The sequence below is a fragment of the Hyperoodon ampullatus genome (genome assembly GCF_949752795.1).
Source record: "Hyperoodon ampullatus genome assembly, chromosome: 4".
In the NCBI taxonomy this organism is placed as follows: Eukaryota; Metazoa; Chordata; class Mammalia; order Artiodactyla; family Ziphiidae; genus Hyperoodon; species Hyperoodon ampullatus.
The window spans coordinates 81,462,102-81,487,179 of record NC_136917.1 but is presented as its reverse complement, the minus strand read 5'-3'; the positions used below and the strand labels follow the sequence as shown (position 1 = coordinate 81,487,179).

Genomic DNA, 25,078 nt, shown 5'->3' with positions numbered 1-25,078 from the left:
CCTTCTACTAACTTTGGGTTCTGTTTGTTCTTCTTTCTCTAGTTCCTTTAGGTGTAAGGTTAGATGGTTTATTTGAGATGTTTGTTGTTTCTTGAGGTAGGATTGTATTGCTATAAAATTCCCTCTTAAAACTGCTTTTGCTGCATCCCACAGGTTTTGGATCGTAGTGTTTTCATTGTGATTTGTCTCTAGGTATTTTTTGGTTTCCTCTTTGATTTCTTCAGTGATCTCTTGGTTATTTAGTAATGTAGTGTTTAGTCTCCATATGTTTGTGTTTTTTACGGTTTTTTTTTTCCTGTAATTGATTCCTAATCTCATAGCACTGTGGTCAGAAAAGATGCTTGATATGATTTCAATTTTCTTGAATTTACTGAGGCTTGATTTGTGATGCAAGACATGATCTATCCTGGAGAATGTTCCATGTGCACTTGAGAAGAAAGTGTAATCTGCTGTTTTGGGATGGAATGTCCTATGAATATCAATTAAATCTATCTGGTCTATTATGTCATTTAAAGTTTGTGTTTCATTATTAATTTTCTGTTTGGATGATCTGTCCATTGGTGTAAGTGAGGTGTTAAAGTCCCCCACTGTGATTGTGTTACTGTCGATTTCCTCTTTTACAGCTGTTAGCAGTTGCCTTATGTATTGAGCTGCTCCTATGTGGGGGGCATATATATTTATAATTGTTATATCTTCTTCTTGGATTGATCCCTTGATCATTATGTAGTGTCCTTCCTTGTCTCTTGTAACAATCTTTATTTTAAAGTCTATTTTATCTGATATGAGTATTGCTACTCCAGCTTTCTTTTGATTTCCATTTACATGGAATATCTTTTTCCATCCCCTCACTTTCAGTCTGTATGTGTCCCTAGGTCTGAAGTGGGTCTCTTGTAGACAGCATATATACGGGTCTTATTTTTGTATCCAGTCATTGAGCCTGTGTCTTTTGCTTGGAGCATTTAATCCATTCATGTTTAAGGTAATTATCCATACGTATGTTCCTATTACCATTTTCTTAGTTGTTATGGGTTTGTTTTTGAGGTCCTTTTCTTCTCTTGTGTTTCCCACTTAGAGAAGTTCCTTTAGCATTTGTTGTACAGCTGGTTTGGTGGTGCTGAATTCTCTTAGCTTTTGCTTGTCTGTAAAGCTTTTGATTTCTCCATCAAATCTGAATGAGATCCTTGCCGGGTAGAGTAATCTTGGTTGTAGGTTCTTCCCTTTCATCACTTTAAATATGTCATGCCACTCCCTTCTGGCTTGAAGAGTTTCTGCTGCGAAATCAGCTGTTAAACTTATGGGAGTTCCCTTGTATGTTGTTCTTCCCTTGCCGCTTTCAATAATTTTTCTTTGTCTTTAGTTTTTGCCAATTTGATTACTATGTGTCTTGGCATGTTTCTCCTTGGGTTTAACCTGTATGGGACTCTCTGCACTTCCTGGACTTCAGTGGCTATTTCCTTTCCCATGTTAGGGGAGTTTTCAACTATAATCTCTTCAAATATTTTCTCGGGTCCTTTCTCTCTCTCTTTCCCTTATGGGACCCCTATAATATGAATGTTGGTGCATTTAATGTTGTCCCAGAGATCTCTTAGGCTGTCTTCATTTCTTTTCATCCTTTATTTTTATTCTGTTCCACAGCAGTAAATTCCACCATTCTGTCTTCCAGGTCACTTACCCATTCTTCTGCCTCAATTATTCTGCTATTGATTCCTTCTAGTGTATTTTTCATTTCAGTTATTGTATTGTTCATCTCTGTTTGTTTGTTCATTAATTCTTCTAGGTCTTTGTTTAACATTTCTTGCATCTTCTGGATCTTTGCCTCCATTCTTTTTCTGAGGTCCTGGATCATCTTCCCTATCAGTATTCTGAATTCTTTTTCTGGAAGGTTGCCTATCTCCACTTCATTTAGATGTTTCTCTTGGGTTTTATCTTGTTCTTTCATCTGCTCCATAGCCTTCTGCCTTTTCATCTTGTCTGTCTTTCTGTGAATGTGGTTTTTGTTCCACAGGCTGCAGGATTGTAGTTCTTGCTTCTGCTGTCTGCCCTCTGGTGGATGAGCCTATCTAAGAGGGTTGTGCAAGTTTCCTGATGGAAGGGACTATTGGTGGGTAGAGGTGGCTGTTGCTCTGGTGAGAAGAGCTCAGTAAAACTTTAATCGGCTTGTCTGCTGATGGGTGGGGCTGGGTTCTCCCCCTGTTGGTTGTTTGGCCTGAGGTGACCCAACACTGGAGCATACCCGGGCTCTTTGGTGGAGCTAATGGCGGACTCTGGGAGGGCTCACACCAAGGAGTATTTCCCAGAACTTCTGCTGCCTTGTCCTTGTCCTCATGGACAAGGACAAACAAAAGTCCTGGACCAGATGGCTTCACAGGTGAATTCTATCAAACATTTAGAGAAGAGCTAACACCCATCCTTCTCAAACTCTTCCAAAAAATTGCAGAGGAAGGAACACTCCCAAACTCATTCTATGAGGCCAGCATCACCCTGATACCAAAACCAGACAAAGATACTACAAAAAAAGAAAATTAAAGACCAATATCACTGATGAATATAGATGCAAAAATCCTCAACAAAATACTAGCAAACAGAGTCCAACAGCACATTAAAAGGATCATACACCATGATCCAGAGGGATTTGTCCCAGGGATGCAAGGATTCTTCAGTATACGCAAATCAATCAGTGTGATACACCATATTAACACATTGAAGAAGAAAAATCATATGATCATCTCAATAGATGCAGAAAAAGCTTTTACAAAATTCAGCACCCGTTTAGGATAAAAACTCTCCAGAAAGTGGGCATAGAGGGAACCTACCTCAACTTAATAAAGGCCATATATGACAAACACACAGCAAACATTATTCTCAATGGTGAAAAACTGAAAGCATTCCCTCTAAGATCAGGAACAAGACAAGGGTGTCCACTCTCGCCACTATTATTCAACATAGTTTTGGAAGTCCTAACCACAGCATCAGAGAAGAAAAAGAAGTGAAAAGAATACAAATTGGAAAAGAAGAAGTAAAACTGTCACTGTTTGCAGATGACATGATACTATATGTAGAGAATCCTAAAGATGCCACCAGAAAACTACTAGAGCCAATCAATGAATTTGGTACCAATGCACGCTGGTCATATCAGCGTGCATTTAAAAAAAAACTTATCAAAACTGGTGAATTTTTTGTAGCCATTTTAATATTGAAGATGGAAGAAAAAAGCAACATTTTCGGCATATTATGCTTTATTATTTTAAGAAAGGTAAAAACACAACGGAAATGCAAAAAAAAGATTTGTGTAGCGTATGGAGGAGGCGCTGTGACTGACCGAACATGTTAAAAGTGGTTTGTGAAGTTTCGTGCTGGAGGTTCCTCACTGGACAATGCTCCACGGTCGGGTAGACCAGCTGAAGTTGATAGCGATAAAATTGAGACATTAATTGAGAACAATCATCGTTATACCACGCGGGAGATAGCCAACATGCTCAAAATATCCAAATCAAACGTTGAAAATGCTTTTGCACCAGCTTGGTTATGTTCATTGCTTTGATGCTTGGATTCCACATAAGTTAAGTGAAAAAACCCTTCTTGACCGTATTTCCACATGTGATTTTCTACTTAAATGTAATGAAAACATCCCATTTTTAAAATAAATTGCGACGGCAATGAAAAGTAGATACTGTACAATAATGTGGGACGGAAGAGATCATGGGGCAAGTGAAATGAACCACCACCAACCACACCAAAGGCCGGTCTTCATCCAAAGAAGGTGATATTGTGTATATGGTGGGATGGGAAGGGAGTCCTCTATTATGAGATCCTTCCAGAAAACCAAACGATTCATTCCAACAAGTACTGCTCCGAATTAGACCAATTGAAAGCAGCACTTGACAAAAAGCATCCGGAATAAGTTTTCTGTTGAAAACACATGATCTTCCATCAGGATAATGCAAGGCCACATGTTTCTTTGATGACCAGGCAAGAACTGTTACAGCTTGGCTGGGAAGTTCTGATTCATCCACTGTATTCACCAGACATTGCACCTTCGGATTTCCATTTATTTCGGTCTTTACAAAATTCTCTTAATGGAAAAAATTTCAATTCCTTGAAAGACTGTAAAAGGCACCTGGAACAGTTCTTTGCTCAAAAAGATAAAAAGTTTTGGGAAGATGGAATTATGAAGTTGCCTCAGAAATGGCAGAAGGTAGTGGAAAAAAAGGGTAAATACGTTGTTCAATAAAGCTCTTGGTGAAAATTAAAAATGTGTCTTTCATTTTTACTTAAAAACCGAAGGCACTTTTTGGCCAAACCAATACTTGGAGGGCTCAGAGTAAGTAAATAGCCACACTAGAACTGCAAAGTGTGGCTTTTGTCTGTCTGGCTTAAATGTCCCTGCTTTTTCTGATGCATCATGATGCTCCCAAGTATCAAATAAATATGAAGAAGTTATCTGCACACTGCAAAGGCTGCATTCAAATTTTAGTTACTAAGAACTCCAAGAAAAATGCAAAGGTAATATCAGTGTTAACCCTTCTGTATATCATTGCGAGTTCTCCCCACTCCTATTAGGAAACATACCGATATAGCCTAATAATAATAATATTAACATAGAGAAAAATATATAATAAAATATATCTGATGTTCAGATTATTTACTGGTGGTAGATCTGACAGCTCAAGTCAGACTAGATAACCAGAAACCTGTTCCAGGAAAGGCCTTTCACATTAACAACATCTTGAGAGCATACATGAGCATGTTCTAGACTAATCCCAGGATATTTTGAACATTGTCATTAGTATGTCACATCATCATTAACATCTCCTAGATTTACTTCTTTTTCATCTCACAGTCACCCCAAAGTCCAAAAATTAACCACTGTTCTGGAAAAAAAATGACTTGGACTGTTCATATTTCTTTGCTCAATCAAGAACCCATGCAAATGGGGACTTTCCTGGTGGTGCAGTGCTTAAGAATCCGCCTGACAATGCAGGGGACACGAGTTCGAGCCCAGGTCCGGGAAGATCCCACATGCTGCAGAGCAACTAAGACTGTGCACCACAACTACAGAGTCTGCGCTCTAGGGCCTGTGCACCACAACTACTGAGCCTGCGTGCCACAGCTTCTGAAGCCCACGTGCCTAGAGCCCGTGCTCCACAACGAGAAGTCACCGCAATGAGAAGCCCGTGCACCACAATGAAGAGTAGCCCCCACTCACCGCAACTAGAAAAAGCCTGCTCGCAGCAACGAAGACTCAATACAGTCAAAAATAAATAAATAAAATAGATAAATTTGTAAGAAAGAAAAAAAAAGAATCCATGTAAATGAAGACTATACATTTGCATCTAGCTTAATTAATGGTCTTTGACAGTGTTTTCTGGTAATCTAATATATATACTTCTTAAAATAAAATATTTGTACATATTTAGAGCTTACTTACTCATAAAATGCTAAGAGTTAGAAAGCTCTTAAAGACTTCCAATTCAAACTTTCTTATTTTATATGTGAGAAAACTGTGGCATGGAGAGGTTAAGTGGTGAAGGCAGGCCACTTTAAAAATATCCTAATTTTAGCAAGCCATTGTCCTTTAAATGCATATTTGATTTTTTTTTTTGGAAATACACAAAGTCACTCAGTGTGACATGTGAATAAAAGACAGGGAGTGGGACAAGTTGAATTAACATGTAACCTTGTAAAATATGGGTAATGAGCCTGTGGTTTTGATATGCTAGATCTAAGTATAACTTAAAGGCAATGTTTTTAAACTACATTAAACAAAGAGAACATTATTTATGATGGGTCCAAAACTTCACAAGGTTACACCTAATTTGGAACTATATTGCTAATTTTCAAAATATTTGGAAATTTTTTCTTTTCATGATCAGTTTCTCACTCAATTCCACTGTGGTAGGAGAACATACTCTAAATGACTTCAATACCTTAATATGTGTTGAGGTGTCCTTTATGAGCTGACATACATTCAATTTTGGTAAATGTTCCATGTGCCCTTTAAAAGAGTGTGTATTCTGTTGTCTTTAAGTGGAGTACTCTGGATATCAGTTAGATCAAGTGCGTTAGTTGTATTGTTTAGATCTTCTGTATCTAGTGAAGCTACCTCTGCTTTTTCTATCAATTACTGAGAGATATTAAATTTCTCACTATAATTATATATTAATTCATTTCTCTTTTTAGTTATGCCCATTTTTGCTTTGTATAATTTGAAGTTATATTATTAGCTGAATCCAAATTTAGAATTTGTTCTTTCTCTTTGGTGGAATGACCCTTTATCATTTTGACATAGTCCTTTGTATTAATCTGAATCCAATCAGTGGGTTAAACAGAAGACGTTTAATAAAGTTAATAGGCTTAATAGACAATTATTACACCCTGATAAGAGTGACTATAAAGTATAAGGAAAATCTACATGGTATCCTACATCTGAGAGAGTACTCAAGAAAGGACAAACATGGAAGGAGTTCAGACCTTGCTGGAGAAGGTGTAGCTTAGACTACTGGATAGTAGAGGAGTTCACTTGTTTGACCAGGCCAGAGCTGGTCTGCAGTCACTGGGTAAGCAGGAAGCAACTCTTTGGAATGCAGGTGGGGGTAGGGGATCAGCAACTGGAGATGAGGGTGTGCAGAGGGAGCAGGGCCTTGATGGGAGCCCCAAGGCAAGGTGTGGGTGGCCTGCAGAGGAAATCAGAGTGCCAGTGTGGGCAGGAGGCCTTGGAGGAGCTGGTTTCCACATTGAGAGGAGCACAGAGAGGTTATCAACTACATTTCTGTACATCTGCCTGAAATAATTTTCCCTTTGTCTGAAAACCTTTTAATATTTCTTTCAGTTCAGGTCTGTTGATGACAGATTCAGATTTTATTTTTCTGGAAATTACTGTTTAGCCTTCATCTTTGGAGAATATATCTGCTAGGTAGAAACTTCTAGGTTGACAACTGTTTTCTTTTAGCACTTTAAAGATGCCATTACATTGCCTTCTGACTTCCACCGTCTCTCTTCTGCCATATCTTCCCAATGTGACCTAATTTGTCAGTCTTGTTGTTATTCTTTTGAAGGCAGTGCCTTATTTTTCTAGCTTCCTTTTCTTCTCCTTCTCCCCATTCCCCTCCTCCTCCTCCTTCTTCTTCAAGGTGTTCTCTCTGTCACTTTTAGCAGTGTTACAATGATGTGCCTCATTGTGGTTTTCTTTGTATTTATCTCTTTAGGGGCTTGGAAAGCTGACTGAGTTTGTGGATGGATTTTGTTTTTTATATCTTTTGAAAAATTCTTGGCTATTATCTTTTCAAATATTTTTTCTACCTCATTTCTTCTCTTTTTCCCTAGGAGTCCAACTGCACTCATGTTAGATCTTTTTACCATATTGAATGTGTATCTTCATCATGTCTCATATGTTTAATCTGGGTTTTTTAAAACATATTTAGTTTGTGCCTGATAATTTCAATAGCTGGGTCATCTGTAGGTCTCTTTCTATTGCCTATTTCTTTTCTTTCGGTCCTGTTTCCTGGTATGCCTGGAATTTTTTAAAAGTAAATGCTGGGGCTTCCCTGGTGGCGCAGTGGTTGAGAGTCTGCCTGCTGATGCAGGGGACATGGGTTCATGCCCCGGTCTGGGAGGACTCCACATGCCGTGGAGCGGCTGGGCCCGAGAGCCATGGCCGCTGAGCCTGCGCATCTGGAGCCTGTGCTCCACAATGGGAGAGGCCACAGCAGTGAGAGGCCCGCGTACTGCAAAAAAAAAAAAATAATAAAAAATAAATGCTGGACACTGGGTTTGAAAAATTGTGGAGGCTTTGGAGAATGCCATATACCTCCAGAGAAGGATTTACACTATTCTCTAAGGCACGTACTTTGCTAGGCTTTGGAAGAACAGAAGTGAATAAAACAGATAAAATCTCTGCCTTCATGGAATTTACATGCAGTGGGGACAATAGACAATAACATGAAAAAATAATAATAAAGTAAGCAGTGATAAAGAATATAAAGAAAAGTAAAGGGATAGAGGTTAAAGGGTGGACATTTAGACAGGGTGATCAGAAGGTGACATATGAGCTAAGGTTGTATAAAGTGATGGGGAGAGACATGAAAGTATTTATGGAAAGGGTGATCCAAGCAGAGGGAAAAACAAATGCAAAGGCCCTAGGGCAGTGGAGTGCTTGCCTGGTTAATGGAATAGCAAGGAAGCCAGTGTGGCTACAGGGGAGTGATCAGTGGGAAGAGTGGCAAAAGATGTCGCTGGAGAAGTAAGTAGAGGCTATATACTACAACCGTGGAGCCCAGAGGAAGAACTTTGGATTATATTCTGTGTATGATAGATAGACACTGAAGGATTTTGAGGAAAGAGATGATGTGATCTGATTTAGATTTTAAAAGGATCATTCTGCCTGATGTGTCTGGAATAGATTGCAGCAGGGCAAGAGTGTCACTAGGGGGGCCAGTTAGGGGGCCAGAATTATAGGGATCTATGCCAGAGCTGATGGAGGTTTGGTCTGGAGAAGTAGTGGCGGATGTCAGGAGAAGGAGTTGGATTTGGCATATATTTCTGAAGGTAGAGGCAGCAGATTCCAATGATGGCTTTGATGTAAGTTCTGCAGAAGTGGGTTTCCTGCCACTTGCACAGGGCATGCAAAATAAATACTCATGTTTGCACCTAGTTTTATAGCCTTTTCCTTAAAGAGAACCCTCCACCAATTTGTGAGATTCATTTACACAAAACCTGACTCTGTCCCTGGGGTCTGAGAGAAAAAGAAAGTAAAATATGGTAGCTCTTAGGTTTTGGCCAGAGTGACAGATGGAATGGTAGCAACATTTCTGAGCCGTGGTACCCTGGGAAAAGAATAGTTTGGAGGGGATATAGAATTCTATTCTGGACACACTAAATAAAGTTTAAACTCCTCACACAGGCACTCAAGACCTCATTCTACTCACAAAATCTCTTCTCCCACTGCCACCTAGGCTTGTGTTTGTGAAACTTTTCAGGTTTGAATGTCCCTTCCTGTTCTTTCTCTATTTTTTCTTGAAATTTTACGCATTCTGCAAGGTTTAATATAAATGAAAGCTTTTCTGTAAGAGCTGACTTCCTCCTCCATGTTCCACGGATGGAAAACTGGAAGTCCACAGCAGGCCCTCAGTAGTCTTTAAATTCAATGTGGATGTTTTAGACTGAACAAGCATTCTCCTGTTGGCTTGGTCACCCCTACTGCCTTGGTTGCAATCACTCATTTCTGTTTCTTGCTTAGATCCTTTGCCGTTTGAGTTTATGAACCATGACCTTCTCAAATCACTTTGCTTGCATCCCTTCTACAGCAGTTACACACTGGGTCCTTTATTAATAGCAGCAGCAGTTTGGTCACAGAAAGTTTTGCACATTTTCATAGTATTCTGTTTTTCTTATTATTTTTGTCCTTTATTCTTTTTCTCTGTTGTTACATTTTTTTTCCCTTATGGAAAATTTAAGGCTGCAGAAATAGAATGCAAGGGTAGAGGAAAAGACTACCAACCAAACTGACTGTTGATTTTATGTGACCTGATTTCAAATTGCTCTCTCAGTTTGTTTTGTGTTGAAGCAGATATTTCACACTAATGCCACCTGAATAAAAGGTAAACGTTACCTTTTACTAGGCTAAGGCTATGTGAAACAGGTCAGTTTAACTTTAATTAAAAATAAAGGATTAAATAAATATTTAAATCATGAAATGTTTGAACAGTTTTTATTAAGAAAATCTACTCCTAAGTCCAACCCTTAGGTCAGACCTTAGGGAACAAGAATAAAGTGAATCCACCCTTTATCAGAATAATGTTTTAAAACCTATTTGCAGTTTACAAATACAGAAAGGCAGCAAAGTCCACAGGCAGGGCAGCTTTCACAGAGAAGGGCTGTGGTGAAACCAGATGACTCACTACTTGTTTCATTTAGCAGTTGTAATACACATCCTTGCCAGTTTGTTTTGTTCCCACTTAATTCCCAACGTCCCATCTTCTTCTTAATGGAAAATCGGCTTTGAAAAACTGCTCACCAAATTGCCTTCAGTGGGTCAAAATTTCATAATGTAGCCCTGACTGATGAAGTCCTTTGCTAGATTTTGCTAAGTTACCCCTGGGAATCAGTCAGTGGAGAGAGGAGGAAAAAATGCACAGGAATATTAACTGACGTGATAGACCGTTCCTGCTCAGTGTGTTATAAAATCAGAGTGAGGCTGTAACAATCAAGCTTTGATTTTCTTTCCATTTCTCTGACCTTTCAGAAATTCTCTCCAAGGAAGTGTTTTGAAGTATCTAGATGAAAAGCATTATGCAAACTCAAGGTGTCCAACTTGTATGTGGTCTGTGCATAGGGAAGAAGGAGGGTTTTTCTGTGTGCTTCATGGAAGAGAGAGGACTATCCTTCTAACCCTACCTACCCCACTTGCATATCTGACTTGGGTTATGGCTGCTCCTTTACATAGTCTCTGAGCTGTATGCTGCATGGAGCCATGGCCAAGTGCGCATAAGGCACAGCTGTCTCTGCCCCATAGTTCTGACACCTCCTCAGAAGACATGGTTCTATACCCTTCTCCAGAGCTCTCATTCTAGGCAATGAAATTGAAGATACATACGTAGAAGGAATCTTTTAAGTTACTTCATGGCCAAAGGGCAAGATAGTGACAAAGCTTAGCCTCATGCAGAATGGAAGGAGCCTCTTCCCACTAGAAGGGCTGCCAACTTGGGCAGAATGGAGACAACACGTAAGGTGCTTCTCCATGAGATTTACCAGGCTCTCTTCCCTACATGTGGGGAACCCACCACAGCCACCAAAGCACAGGGTGCCCACACTGTGTTGTCAAGGGGAAAGACACCTGCCCTTCTCAGAGCAGACCTACAGAGTCCAATGATGGGGGCAGGGCCCAAGGATGGAGTTGACTACACTGCCATTTTCTGCTCATACTGGGCTGTTGGGATGCTCCTCAGCAGCAATTTCTGCATCTCCAAGGGGGGAGCCATGGGTACTGAGGAAGGCTTTTCTCTCCTTCACACTCAGGAGGCCATACTGCTCCTTCCTTCCTGAAGTTAAAAAAGAATTTCGTGTCTGTGTGTGTGTGTGTATAAGTGTGTATACACACATACATACATATATATAAATATATATTGAAATACATATTGGACATTGAATATATATTATATACATAATATATCGAACACAATATGTATTGTACAAATATATGTTATATATATACATATACATGCATGTGTGTATGCATGTGTGTATGTGTGCGTACTTGATGGATCCTGGTTTGCATTCCTGTCCATCGCCAGAGAAAAAATTAACCTTCTTTTCTTCAACAGACAATAGGGTACTCAAATAAAACAAGATGATGATATAGCAAGATCTAACTCAGCCTTTCTCAAGCAGAGTTCTATGAGAAAATTATTCCCTACTACCCTAAAACATGCATATATATAATAAACTCATTCTGCTCTATGCTTATACAATGGTGCTAGTAATGAATTATCTTGTCTCTATGCATACAGAATTGTAGTTATATGTCATTCTTAGTACCACGCTTGGGAGAATTTAGAAATAGTTACATAATTTTCTGTGCCCTCTCCTCTACCAAAAGTCTTGGTCCTGCCTTTCCCTGCTTAGAGGGTAGAAAAAGTAAGCAGTAGGAGTGGAAAGATGCAAAAGAAAGAACACATCTCTCTGCAATGCCGTAGCTGACTTGGCAGTTTCCTCCTCTCCCTCCTCGCCTCCGCCCTCCCTCGCCCAGGGGGTGGGAAGGCATTTGCTTAGACAGCGAGGCACCAGAATGGAGGTGCATTTGCAACATCTGAAAGCACATTTTGGAAGCATTCCAATTCGGCTGAAAGTGAAGTGTGTCAGATGCACTCACTTAGGGAGAGTCTTAAAACCATCAATTTATATAGCAATATAAAATGTATTTCATTTTATAGTATGTGCAAAAACTGCCTAGGTAATCAAAACAATCTAATAACAAAGATCTGAAGAACAGTTTTAAAATCTGATATATTATTTATGCTTCAAGGGAATAATGTTTTCTTCATTTTATGCACCTGACTTTCAGCAGCGCTGTCTGACTGGCGGTTGAGAGACTGAACTCATGTTTATCATTACTAAACAGCTCATTCCTTCACCACGTATTATGGGCTTCCCTGGTGGCGCAGTGGTTAAGAATCCGCCTTCCAATGCAGGGGACACAGGTTTGAGGCCAGGTCCGCGAAGATCCCACATGCCGCGGAGCAGCTAAGCCTGTGCGCCACAACTACTGAGCCTGTGCTCTAGAGCCCGTGAGCCACAACTACTGAGCACACGTGCCACAACTACTGAAGTCTGCATGCCTAGAGCCCGTGCTCCACAACAGGAGAAGCCACTGCAATGAGAAGCCCATGCACCGCAATGAAGAGTGGCCCCCGCTCGTCGCCACTAGAGAAAGCCCGCACACAGCAACAAAGACCCAACGCCGCCAAAATAAATAAATAAAAATAATAAAGTTCCCTTAAAAAAAAAACATGTATTATGCAGCTCCTGTGCCAGGTACTACGGACTAAATGGAACTGTATACATAATGGTAGCCTAAAGATAATTATGATAGTAATAGAACACTAATAGCTGTTGTTTGCCTCCCTAGAATTCATTTTCCCTCCTCCAACAACAGCTCCTGACTCCCACTACAGATGTGCCCCTTGTCCCGTGAGGTTTCCTTCTCTTGGTTCTAAGGACAGAACACATGACTCAGGCGTAAGCCACTGAATGTACTGCATATTCGTCTATCTACAATGATTGGTTCAGAAATGAGCACATGACCTAAACTAGTCCAATCAGAATAAATTTCATGACTTGTTCAAAAGCTACCATAAAAGACCTCTTTTGAGCTGGACTTGAACCTGAGAAAATGTAAGGCTAGAGCTGCCCCAGCAATCTTGTCACTACTTAGCCTGGAGCTAAATGGAGACTAAGAATGAAGTCAGAACACTAGGCAGCAAAGTAAAGAAATAGAGGGAAACTGAGTCCTAATGGCATGGCTGAAGCACTAAATCCAGCCTTGTCTGAAGCTGGCCCAGACTCTGGGCCTTTTACCTTCCTGTAAGAATAAATGAAGGCTGTACAAAGCAATACTTGTAACACTGTGCTGGTAGGTTTATAACGTATATAGATGTAACATATACTATTTAATGACAGTAAAAGACAAAAGAGGGCAGAAGGAATGGAACTATAGTGGAGCAAAATTTCTGCATTTCACTGGAATTAATCTGAAGTAGATTGTGATAAATTAAAAAGCATATTATAATCTTGACAGCAACCACCAAAAAAAAAAAAAAGTAAAGGAAAATTAATAGAGGAACTGAAAAAAAAAAGAATGTACTTTTTGTTGTAAGCCAACTATAGTTTGGTTCTATGTCACTTGAAACTAAGAAACAACTAACTCATACAAATGATAATGCTGATAATAATGATAAGACCAGGATAATGGGGAGAAGCCCATGAAAACTTTATGTGACGGGGAAGATAATATTAGACAATAGGACTCTATAGATGTTATAGGAACCTTGACTTGACAGAAGCAAAGCAGAAATTAGTGAACTAAGGTCCAGGGAAACATTGTTTAGAACTTTTGGCTCATTCTGTTAAACAAATGGAATTAACCTTAGCCCCAAAGAGGTACATGAAACAAAAACTATACACCAGACCCTAGACCACTCATGCTCCAGAACAGCAGGATGCTTTCCTAGTCAAGCTTGGAGAAGCCCCAGGATGAATAGACTATTTTTTTTTAAAGCTAGATTCAGAAGCTTTGTGCAACCAATAGAGGTATTTCTGTCAGGTACTGGCTACTAAGAGTGCATGTTGCCCTGAGCAATAATGTCAAATGGTAAATAAGAAAAACAATCTTTAAGAGTCAGAGGTATTAGAGATCAGAGACAAAGCACACTTTCTTGCATCCCTGAAGCATAGCCACAAAGAAGGATTATTTAGTGTGAAAGTAAACAGACTATTATTTGGGCAGCCACTATGTTAAATCAAGTTGTGTTTAGACGTATTCCCAGTTTCTAACCACTATAATGAAATTCAGAAGCGCTGTCCCTCTTCCTTAAAGGCGCACTCACGTATCATGTACCTCAGGGAAAGACCTGGAGCTCAGCAGTTTATTTAATATCTTTTCCATTTACTTTTTTTTAACACTCAATTCCAAAGCTTTGCTAGCTAGGAGACTGTTGATCAGTTCCTTCACCTGATAGATTTTCCCAAGTAATGAAAGAAGGCAAAAACTGGAGTAGAACTTTTCTGTTGAATTCTAAAACTCTAAAAGGGCTTCAAATTGCACTGCATTATTTGCCACAAAATAGAGATTAGGACCTTGTGTGAAGTGGGTGGGGGACCCTCTCCACTGAGAAGTTAATACTTTTCTTTAAAGACCATACTACTGTATATTTTGTGTATTATTCCATGGACAGCCAATCTTACTCCTGAAGAATGGGCACTTTTCCTTTTAAAATCCATATTGCCGATACAAACAACTCATGCAGCTCAATATCAAAAAAAAAAGCTCAATAACAAAAAAAAAAACCTAATAAAAAAATGGGCAGAAGACCTACATAGATATTTCTCCAAAGAAGACATACAGATGGCCAACAAACACATGAAAAGATGCTCAATAGGGCTTCCCTCGTGGCGCAGTGGTTGAGAGTCCGCCTGCCGATGCGGGGGACGCGGGTTCGTGCCCCGGTACAGGAGGATCCCACGTGCCGCGGAGCGGCTGGGCCCGTGAGCCACGGCCGCTGAGCCTGCGCGTCCGGAGCCTGTGCTCCGCAACCGGAGAGGCCACAGCAGTAAGAGGCCCGCGTACCGCAAAAAGAAAAAAAAGAACTAGAGTTCATTTCTCCATTTCTTCACCCACCTTGGACCTAGGCAGGCCTTGTGACTACTTCGACCAATGACCAACAGAACACGAAGTTACATGTCAATTCCAGGTGTAGCCCTAAAGTGTTAATTGCCTGCCTCTTGGAATCCAGCTACCATGTATAACTGCTCTGAGATTAGTATGCTGTGAAAAGCCCAAAGCCACAAGGAGAGACCCTGGAGGATGAGACACCATGTAAAAAGAGAGGACAAGGAACCAGACATGCAAATGAAGAAACCGTCTTGGGCAACCAACTCAGTCCAGCCTTCAGATAATTCCAGCGCCAGCCATTATCTAACTACAACTACAAAAGAGAGTCCAAGATGGAATCACCCACCTGAATCCACTCAACACCCAGAACCATGTAAGAGAGTAATAATTGTTTTAAGCTACTAAGATTTGGGGTGGTTTGTTAAATGCAGCAATAGATATCTGGAAAAGACAGGTAATTTGCTGATCTGGGTATCCCTTAAAGCGTAGTAGATGAGGCAAATGTTTAACATTTTTATAATAATAACTGTGATATCAGCTAGAGTTTTTCATAGTGAGCAACACAAGCTAATTCTGGCTGAGTTAAGCAGACAAGTTTTCTTTTTTTTTTTTTCTTTTTTCTTTTTTTTTTGCAGTACGCAGGCCTCTCACTGTTGTGGCCTCTCCCATTGCAGAGCACAGGCTCTGGATGCACAGGCCCAGAGGCCATGGCTCACGGGCCCAGCCGCTCCGCGGCATGTGGGATCCTCCCGGACTGGGGCACGAACCCGTGTCCCCTGCATCAGCAGGCGGACTCTCAACCACTGCACCACCAGGGAAGCCCTCTTTTTTTTCTTTTTGAATATTTGGCTGCATTGGGTCTTTGTTGCTGCGTGCAGGCTTTCTCTAGTTGCAGCGAGTGGAGGCCACTCTTGGTTGCAGTGTGCAGGTTTCTCATTGCGGTGGCTTCTCTTGTTGTGCAGCACGGGCTCTAGGCACGTGGGCTTCAGTAGTTGTGGCACGTGAGCTCAGTAGTTGTGGCTCGCAGACTCTACAACACAGGCTTAGTAGTTGTGGTGCACGAGCATAGTTGCTCTGCATCATATGGGATCTTCCCAGACCAGGGCTTGAACCCGTGTCCCCTGCATTGGCAGGCAGATTCCCAACCACTAAGCCACCAGGGAAGCCCAACAGACAAGTTTTTTGAAAACACAGTGGGTAAGTCATGAATCATAGGAAGGCCTGAAGATCTAGCTCCAGGTAAGCAGGAAATAAGAACATCAAAGCTATGGCCCAAAACCATTCTGGGGAGGAAATCATTGACATCATTACCACAAAAATGATGGTAAACCTGGCTCCTCGGTTTTAGTGTCAGTCTCTCTCACATCAGTCTTGTCATGGGTGGCTGTAACTGGCAGAGCCTGCGGCATAGGCCTCTGCCCTTGCTGCAAGGGGGCTGAGCAAATGAGTGAGTATTCAGCATTTTCAGACTCTATACTGAGAGGTAGTCTTTGTCGCCATCAAAGTCATAAGGGTAAGGGTGACTTCTCCAAAAACAGAAGTTTAAATTAAAATGAGTGACAAGAGTTCTCCACTGCTACCGGGAATCAAAACATGTGTGTATATATTTATATGTGTGTGTGTGTACTTACATTATGCAATTTCTGCTTTATTACAATATTTGTCTTCCTGATAAACCTAGCATTCTATAAAATTAATACTTGGGCTTCCCTGGTGACGCAGTGGTTGAGAGTCCGCCTGCCGATGCAGGGGACATGGGTTCGTGCCCTGGTCCGGGAAGATCCCACATGCCGCGGAGCGGCTGGGCCCGTGAGCCATGGTTGCTGAGCCTGCGTGTCCAGAGCCTGTGCTCCACAACAGGAGAGGCCACAGCAGTGAGAGGCCCATGTACCGCAAAAAAAAAAAAAAATTAATACTAAAATTAGTTTTCATATCAAAACTAACAGGGCTTATAGGAAAAATAGTATTAGGAGCATACCTCTTAAAATCTATACAAATTTGTAACCAGAGCATCAACATAAATAATAACAATCCTAATAAAAATATCTGTACAGCAAAAAAAGTTAAATTCCTGATAAAGTACTATAATAAATCTAAAATTTTTACTTAAAATAATTAAAAAGTGAATGTACCTTGAGGGAAGGGGTACAAGGGAGTGTGAGGCTGCTGAGTTATGGCAGCAAGGGCAACATGCCCAAAGATTGGGGGAAACTATGCAACAGACACTTTCTGGACAGAGCAGTGGATTGAACTGAGCCAAAAAAATAAGGGGTGACTAAACATCGTGGACAATACTGTATTCCTCACACTTGCCATATTCAGCTGTGTAGATACACCCTGTGATGAGCTGCTGGTACCCATGGAGGAAAACATTAGCATGCTGGTGAAATTCATCAGGACTTCCATGTTAGACTGCCATTGTTCCACTCTGTACCAATCATGTATGAGCTCATTCATGTTTGCAGAAGCCTGGATGTAGCAGAATAGAAATGTTCTCTGTGTGTGTGTGTGTGTGTGTGTGTGTGCGTGTGTGCACACGCATGCATGTGAGAGAGAGAGAGAGAGAGAGAATTCACACAACCTTTGCAAGCCAGGTGTTATTGTTATTCTCATTACATAAATAAGAAAGTGGAGGCTCAGAATAACAAATCTGACCTAGTTCAAACAGATCTAAGTGTTAAGCTGAGATCTGAAGCTTTTACTTTCAGGTTTTAAGATCTACTCTCTTTCCACCTTGTCTTGTCATTTACTAGGAAACCACCTTCCACATTTAGAAATTCAGACCTACATCTCCAAGTTGGTAAGCAGTCATGACCCCGTTGAGACTGGACTTGCACTGGTAAGCAGTCAGTATTGTCTTTGAAACTAAAGATTGGTGCCAGTTGATTCTTCTACAAGGTGAAGACTTGGTTCCTTGGACCCTCCAGTAACTCAGCCTCAGCCTGTTCAGGTGATTTTCCATTATCCCGCTTTCACTCGACAGTTAGCATTCAGATGATCATTTTAGAAGTACAACTAAATTTTCCAAGAAGAGTTTCTAATCTCTTTGAACAATATGATATTTTTCTTGCAGAACAAAGACTTCTCACTTCTCGAGATTAAGCGAGAGAAAATGTTTCTGGTGTAAGCACAGATTTCTGCTCCTTTCTCTACCTCTGTTTCAAACTTTTGCATAAACCAACTAGCTGAAGAAATATAAATGCCTGAGTGGGAACCTGTCAAGGAGAGGATACAGTCAGTCTCCTGAGGCTGAAGGACTACCAAATATTCTGAAGCTGACAACACTTCAAGGATGAGGTTTATCAAATCAGGGGCTGAGATGTGCACAAGGAATGAGATGTTAAATGGAGACAAACTGGCAACCAGATTCAAAATCCTTTGAGAATGTTAGCCTCCTAGCCAGGTCTGGATTTAAAGAGAATTGTTAACCCATACTTCCTGATGACAGCTCTACAGCTGAGTTAGGTTCCTAAGAGGGGATGTGGGATATTACAGCTGGATAAACCCCCACCATTTAGCAAGTAAGAGCCACGAATCATTTAGTGCATTACTTCTGCATTGCAGTAAACATCCTCTCCCAGAATTGATGTACCTTCTTAACATTTAATCTGCTGCTCTTAGAACAGTGAGTCTCATCATTACTGTGCAGAGAATCACCCAGAGGGCTTGTTCAAACAACATTTCAGCCCCATCTCCAAACGTTTCAGATTCTGTAGGTCTGGGGTAAACCCGGAGAAACTGCATTTCTACAAGTTCCCAGGTGATGCTGTGAAGACTACCATCCTAGAGAAAGCCTGGGCACCAGACTGAATCCAGCCCCGTTTTGTCCCAAGGGGCAACTCTGAGGTTAACTTTCCTTAAGCTTCTTAGAAATCAGTGGGTTTTCAAAGAAATCATGTTTTTCAAAAGTCATCCATATTTCTTTGCATGTGTGCTGTCCACCTCTGTCCTAAAGAAGTTCTTTTGGTTTTGATTATTTTGAAAGATGGAGAAAGAACAGACCTATTACCAGTGACTCAGAAAAACACTTATCCTGCTTAAGTGAGTAATAACAGGCCTAACATGTTTTTCATTGTGTATGTGTGTTTCACAGAGAAAATGTGTTTTACTGGTGCACACTGTATATTCATGTATATAAAATCATTAATAAAAGCACCTCCTAAGAATTCTAAACAGTACTCTTGCCTTACCTATCCTTTTTTTTCTGAGTATTTTAAAGCAAACATCATGTACCTTATCATTTCACCCCTACAAACTTTAAAATCTGTAGCTTTTAAAACTATGGACGTTTTCTCACATAACTGAAACGCCAACATCATAATCAACAAAATTAATGATAATTCCTTGCTACTTAATGGCAGTCCATATTCAAGTTTCCACAATTACCTCAAATATTCTCTCCACAGTTTGTTATAATCAGGATCCAAATAAGATCCATATGTTACATTTGGTTACTTTGTCCCTTAAGTATCTTTTAATACAGAGCAGATCCTTCTCCTTCTCCATCTTCTCCCTTTCCTTCTTTTTCTTACCTGTTAATCCCAATGATGTGTTGAAAAAAACAAGGCCAACTGTCTTGTAGAATGTTCCATGGTCTGCCTTTGACTGCTTGGTTCCTGATAGGATCATTTAACTTTGTTCCTCTACAGGTTAGACTTACAGGATTGATTGAATTTAGGTTAAACTTTTTTGGCAAGAATATGTGATAGGTGATGCTGTGTATTTCCTAGTGCACAATACCAGGGGACACATGTATGGTTGCCCTACCCTTACAGATGTCGAGTTTCATCAGGTAGGGCCTGATGGGTTCTGGTGGGTGTATCTTGATTACTCCTTTGTAAACTTTCCCATCAACATTTTGCCTAATGGTTTCATCCACTGACGGTCACACAGGGAGGGCTTCTGCATCCTGGGATAGATACCAAAAGGCTGAAATCAGACCTTTCATTGCTGCTGCCACCCGCTTTCCTCTCCCTTGCCTCTGCAGAGTGTAGTGTAGGGGAGCTGATGTCACTGAGCTCAGGACAGTGGGAGTGCTCTGGAGCTGGAGTGCTCCCCTTTTGGCAGGGAATTTTCCAGCTCATTCTGAACTTCCCATAGGCACTGCTTTAAATGTTCCAAGATGGTGGGCAGTGTCATGGAAGGGAGAATGTTTAAGCTCCAAGTGTTTTCTCATAGTATTTACTAGAACAGTGTAAAGTGGGTGAGGTCTCCACGGCTGTCTGTTTACTTCATATGCTTTGCATGTCAAGAAAGTACTTCTGTGCAGAGAATCTTACAGCCACATTCTTACATGCTCAGGCAGAGTATTTCATGGTTCTCAGCATGCACTTGGAGACTCTGCACTTCCCTCTTCAAGGCATAGTGGCCTCTCCCTTTCCATTTCTTTCATTTCCTTAACAACAAAAGGGCTAATGTTTCTGTTATTTTTCATTTCACAAAATTCCAGGCTACTTTATGTCAATTTGTCAATTTTATGTCATGGTGTTAATTCTCATCATTAAAAAAAAAAAAAAGGTTTCTCTATAGATTGCTCTGACTGTAACTGATCTGCAAAGACAACTTTAAACTCATCAAAGGGTTAAAGAAGCACCCCATTTGCTTTTAGTGTTTTTTATTTGGGGTCACCCCAACTATTTCTGGAGGACAGAACCGGGTGTATAGAAAGACGGTCAGACCTAGACCAAATACTGAGTAGAGGAAACGTATCTTGGCCATGACCTTTGGCCCTCCACCCTTCCTCCCTCACCTCTTCCCTCACCACTAAATGTTTGTTACCTGCAAGTAATGCTGCTTTGATTCTCCACTCTCATCACCGAGGCAGAGAACTGGATTTTTTTGTTTTCCTTTCCATCTGCACTGCACACACTGAAGCACAGTAGTTTCCAACAAGCAAATTGGGCACAAAAATAACCTCCCCCAAATGAGTGGGTTGGTTGCCTGGAAGGGAGTGATACGTAGGAGGCCTGTCACAAGAAGGAAAATACTATCTTACAGGGCAGAAGTCAATCTACACGCAAAGAGAATGAAGAAGGAAAGCTTCTGTCATGTTTAGATGGACTGAAGGAGAATGCCTCTGGGGCCCAGAGCGTTAGCTCCTTGATTCCTTTTCTGCTCAGTGTCTCCTTCCCACCCCCCAGAAAAGAATCTTAACTTTCCAACTCACCCAGGCATAACCTCAGGCGAGGATGATGGTAGGAAAGAAGACGGTGGGGTCAAGTGGAAGAGGAGGCCTTACTCTCAGGATCTTGGGTCCTCTTCCCTAACCTCCTTCCTGGGTCTCTTCTTGAACGTCTGACCTCCAACTTGAACTGGACTGTTACTCTCCAGGTCTTGGCAGGGTCAGGCTGGACCCAAATAATGCTGAAGGCCTACCCCTTCTTCACGCCTGGGCTGAAGGCCACCCCTTCTTCTTCCCTGAGTCCTTGGAGATTTCTGGTTGCTCTTTCTCCTCAGTAACAGCAGTCATCTTTTTATTTAAGACCTGAGGGGCTGCATTACCTCTGGGAGAGGCTGGAGACCTCTAGAGAAGACAGTGGCAGTCTGGGGTCAGGCTCGGGCAGTGAGAGTTGTTTCCTTGCCCTCAGCCCATTCCACAGGGTGCTGGGTACAGGGGGTCATGCTCTGGAGAAACAGAGAGACTGGCTCCCATGCAAGGCCCTAGATGCTCTGATCTTCTCTTCTACTCACTCTGGACTCCTCTCTTTCCTGCTTTAGATTATTTTTGCCCTTGCCTGCTCCATGAAAAGACAAACCTCCTCCAAAGAGCAATGATGAATCCAGGCTGTTGCAGCCTCCCCATACATCCCCCAAACCGAGCATCACCCTTGAGGGGGACGGGGAGAAGCACCACCTACTCAGTGACTTCCTTGGGGTAGGACTGAGCCTTGGGACCATCTGACAAGCCTGGAATCCAAATGACACTTCAGGAGCTCACTGGGTCTGAATTTGGAATTGCATAGGGCACCTCACACAGAGCCTACAGCCTGGAGGCCAAGTGTATGCTGAGCTATGAGGGCAGCTAACAACCTTGCCAGGGCCTACCTCACTGGAGGAAATGGATTTGTTGCTATGGCAAAGTTGAACTGTCTTTTTGACTACGAACTGTTACATGAGTCTATCAAGAAACGCCAAGCTACCTCCAGTGGATCGTTTTCTTTTGTCTGCCCTGAAACCTCCAGGAGATAAAGTAAAAGACCTCAGCATTCTCTACAGCTTGATTGATATAAATTGTCATGCACAACCTGCTTTCAAGCAGCTGCTGCAGCTGCATGATGCTATGTAGGCACAGGACTGGAGAGCAGGCTCTAAACAAAAAGAGAGCTGTGCATGCTCCGCCCCCTCCCTCCTGGCCAGGTCTGTGGGTCTGTCCGGCGGTCAGGCTGTCTTTGCGGGCCCTGCCCCGTAACTGGGAGGGACCTGGCAAGCCTGGCGGGGGTGCAGACGAAGACATGGCGGGGCAGCTGCCGCTGGCATCCTCTGCACTGCCCTCCACGCCCCACCCGGTGTAGGAAGTAAAGATCAAACTGAAAGGGAGGGAGGCGTGGAGGCAGGAGCTGGTGGAGTGGTGGGAAGCGCATGAACAGGGGCTGAAAGGGCCGTGTGGCTGACAGGGTCTCGGTGCTCCGGCCAGGTGTCAGGCCTGAGCCTCTGAGGTGGGAGAGCCGAGTTCAAGAAATTGGTCCACCAGGGACCTCCCAGCCCCTCATAATATCAATCGGCGAGAGCTCTCCCAGAGATCTCCATCTGAACGCTAAGACCCAGCTCCACTCAACGACCAGCAAGCTCCAGTGCTGGAGACCCCATGCCAAACAACTACCAAGACAGGAACACAATGCCACCCATTAGCAGAGAGGCTGCCTAAAATCATAATAAGGTCACAGACACCCCAAAACAAACCAGTGGATGCAGTACTGCCCACCAGGAAGACAAGATCCAGCCTCATCCACCAGAACACAGGCACCAGCCCCCTCCACCAGGAAGCCTACACAACCCACTGAACCGACCTTAGCCACTGCGGGCATCACCAAAAACAATGGGAACTACGAAACTGCAGCCTGCGAAAAGGAGACCCCAAACACAGTAAGATAAGCAAAATGAGAAGACAGAGAAATACACAACAGATGAAGGAGCAAGGTAAAAACCCACCAGAACAAACAAATGAAGAGGAAATAGGCAGTCTACCTGAAAAAGAATTCAGAGTAATGATAGTAAAGATGATCCAAAATCTTGGAAATAGAATGGAGAAAGTAAAAGAAATGTTTAACAAGGACCTAGAAGAACTAAAGAGCAAACAAACAATGATGAACAACACAATAAATGAAATTAAAAATTCTCTAGAAGGAATCAATAACAGAATAACTGAGGCAGAAGAACAGAGAAGACCTGGAAGATAAAATAGTGGAAATAACTACCGCAGAGAAGAATAAAGAAAAAAGAATGAAAAGAATTGAGGACAGTCTCAGAGACTTCTGGGACAACATTAAACACACCAACATTCAAATTATAGGGGTCCCAGAAGAAGAAGAGAGAAAAGAAAGGGACTGAGAAAATATTTGAAGAGATTATAGTTGAAAACTTCCGTAATATGGGAAAGGAAATAGTCAATCAAGTCCAGGAAGCGCAGAGAGTCCCATAAGGGTTAATCCCAAGGAGAAACACACCAAGACACATATTAATCAAACTATCAAAAATTAAATACAAAGAAAGAATATTCAAAGCATCAAGGAAAAAGCAACAAATAACATACAAGGGAATCCCCATAAGGTTAACAGCTGATCTTTCAGCAGAAACTCTGCAAGCCAGAAGGGTGTGGCAGGACATATTTAAAGTGATGAAAGGGAAAAAGCTACAACCAAGATTACTCTACCCAGCAAAGGTCTCATTCAGATTTGACAGAGAAATTAAAACCTTTACAGACAAGCAAAAGCTAACAGAATTCAGCACCACCAAACCAGCTTTACAACAAATGCTAAAGGAACTTCTCTAGGCAGGAAACACAAGAGAAGGAAAAGACCTACAAAAACAAACCCAAAACAATTAAGAAAATGGTAATAGGAACATACATATCAGTAATTACCTTAAATGTAAATGGATTAAATGCTCCAACCAAAAGACATAGACTGGGTAAATGGATACAAAATAAGACCCGTATATATGCTGTCTACAAGGGACCCACTTGAGACATAGGGACACATACAGACTGAGAGTGAAGGGATAGAAAAAGATATCCCATGCAAACGGAAAACAAAAGAAAGTTGGAGTAGCAATTCTCTATCAGACAAAATAGACTTTAAAATAAAGACTATTACAAGAGACAATGAAGGACAGTACATAATGATCAAGGGATCAATCCAAGAAGAAGGTATAACAATTGTAAATATTTATGCACCCAACATAGGAGCACCTCATTACATAAGGCAAATGCTAACAGCCAAAAAAGGGGAAATCGACAGTAACACAATCATAGTAGGGGACTTCAACACCCCACTTTCACCAATGGACAGATCATCCAAAATGAAAATAAATAAGGAAATGCAAGCTTTAAATGACACATTAAACAAGATGGACTTAATTGATATTTATAGGACATTCCATCCAAAAACAACAGAATATACTTTCTTCTCAAGTGCTCATGGAACATTCTCCAAGATAGATCATATCTTGGGTCACAAACCAAGCCTTGGTAAATTTAAGAAAATTGAAATTGTATCAAGTATCTTTTCTGACCTCAACACTATAAGACTACATATCAATTACAGGAAAAAAATTATAAAAAATACAAACACATGGAGCCTAAACCATACACTACTAAATTACCAAGAGATCACTGAAGAAATCAAAGAGGAAATCAAAAAATACATAGAAACAAATGACAATGAAAACATGATGACCAAAAACCTATGGGATGCAGCAAAAGCAGTTCTAAGAGGCAAGTTTATAGCAATACAATCCTACCACAAGAAACATCTCAAATAAACAACCTAACCTTACACCTAAAGCAATTATAGAAAGAAGAACAAAAAACCCCCAAAGTTAGCAGAAGGAAAGAAATCATAAAGATCAGATCAGAAATAAATGAAACAGGGATGGGGAGGAAGATGGCGGAAGAGTAAGACGCGGAGATCACCTTCCTCCCCACAGATACATCAGAAATTCATCTACACGTGGAACAACTCCAACAGAACACCTACT

At 41.4% G+C, this 25,078-nt stretch overlaps 1 protein-coding gene across 1 annotated transcript in view; it reads right to left on the bottom strand.

Annotated features, from left to right (window-relative positions):
* Window positions 1-17,846, bottom strand: part of CCDC112 (coiled-coil domain containing 112) — a gene marked incomplete at its 5' end in the record, with an annotated part of 84,457 nt that extends 66,611 nt beyond the window's left edge. Inside the window, 2 exons of the mRNA XM_079701587.1 lie at window positions 16,196-16,308; window positions 17,673-17,846. Of these exons, the coding sequence (XP_079557713.1) occupies window positions 16,196-16,308; window positions 17,673-17,846 (287 nt within the window). The remainder of the gene's footprint in view (window positions 1-16,195; window positions 16,309-17,672) is intronic.
* Between the last annotated feature and the right edge of the window lie 7,232 nt (window positions 17,847-25,078).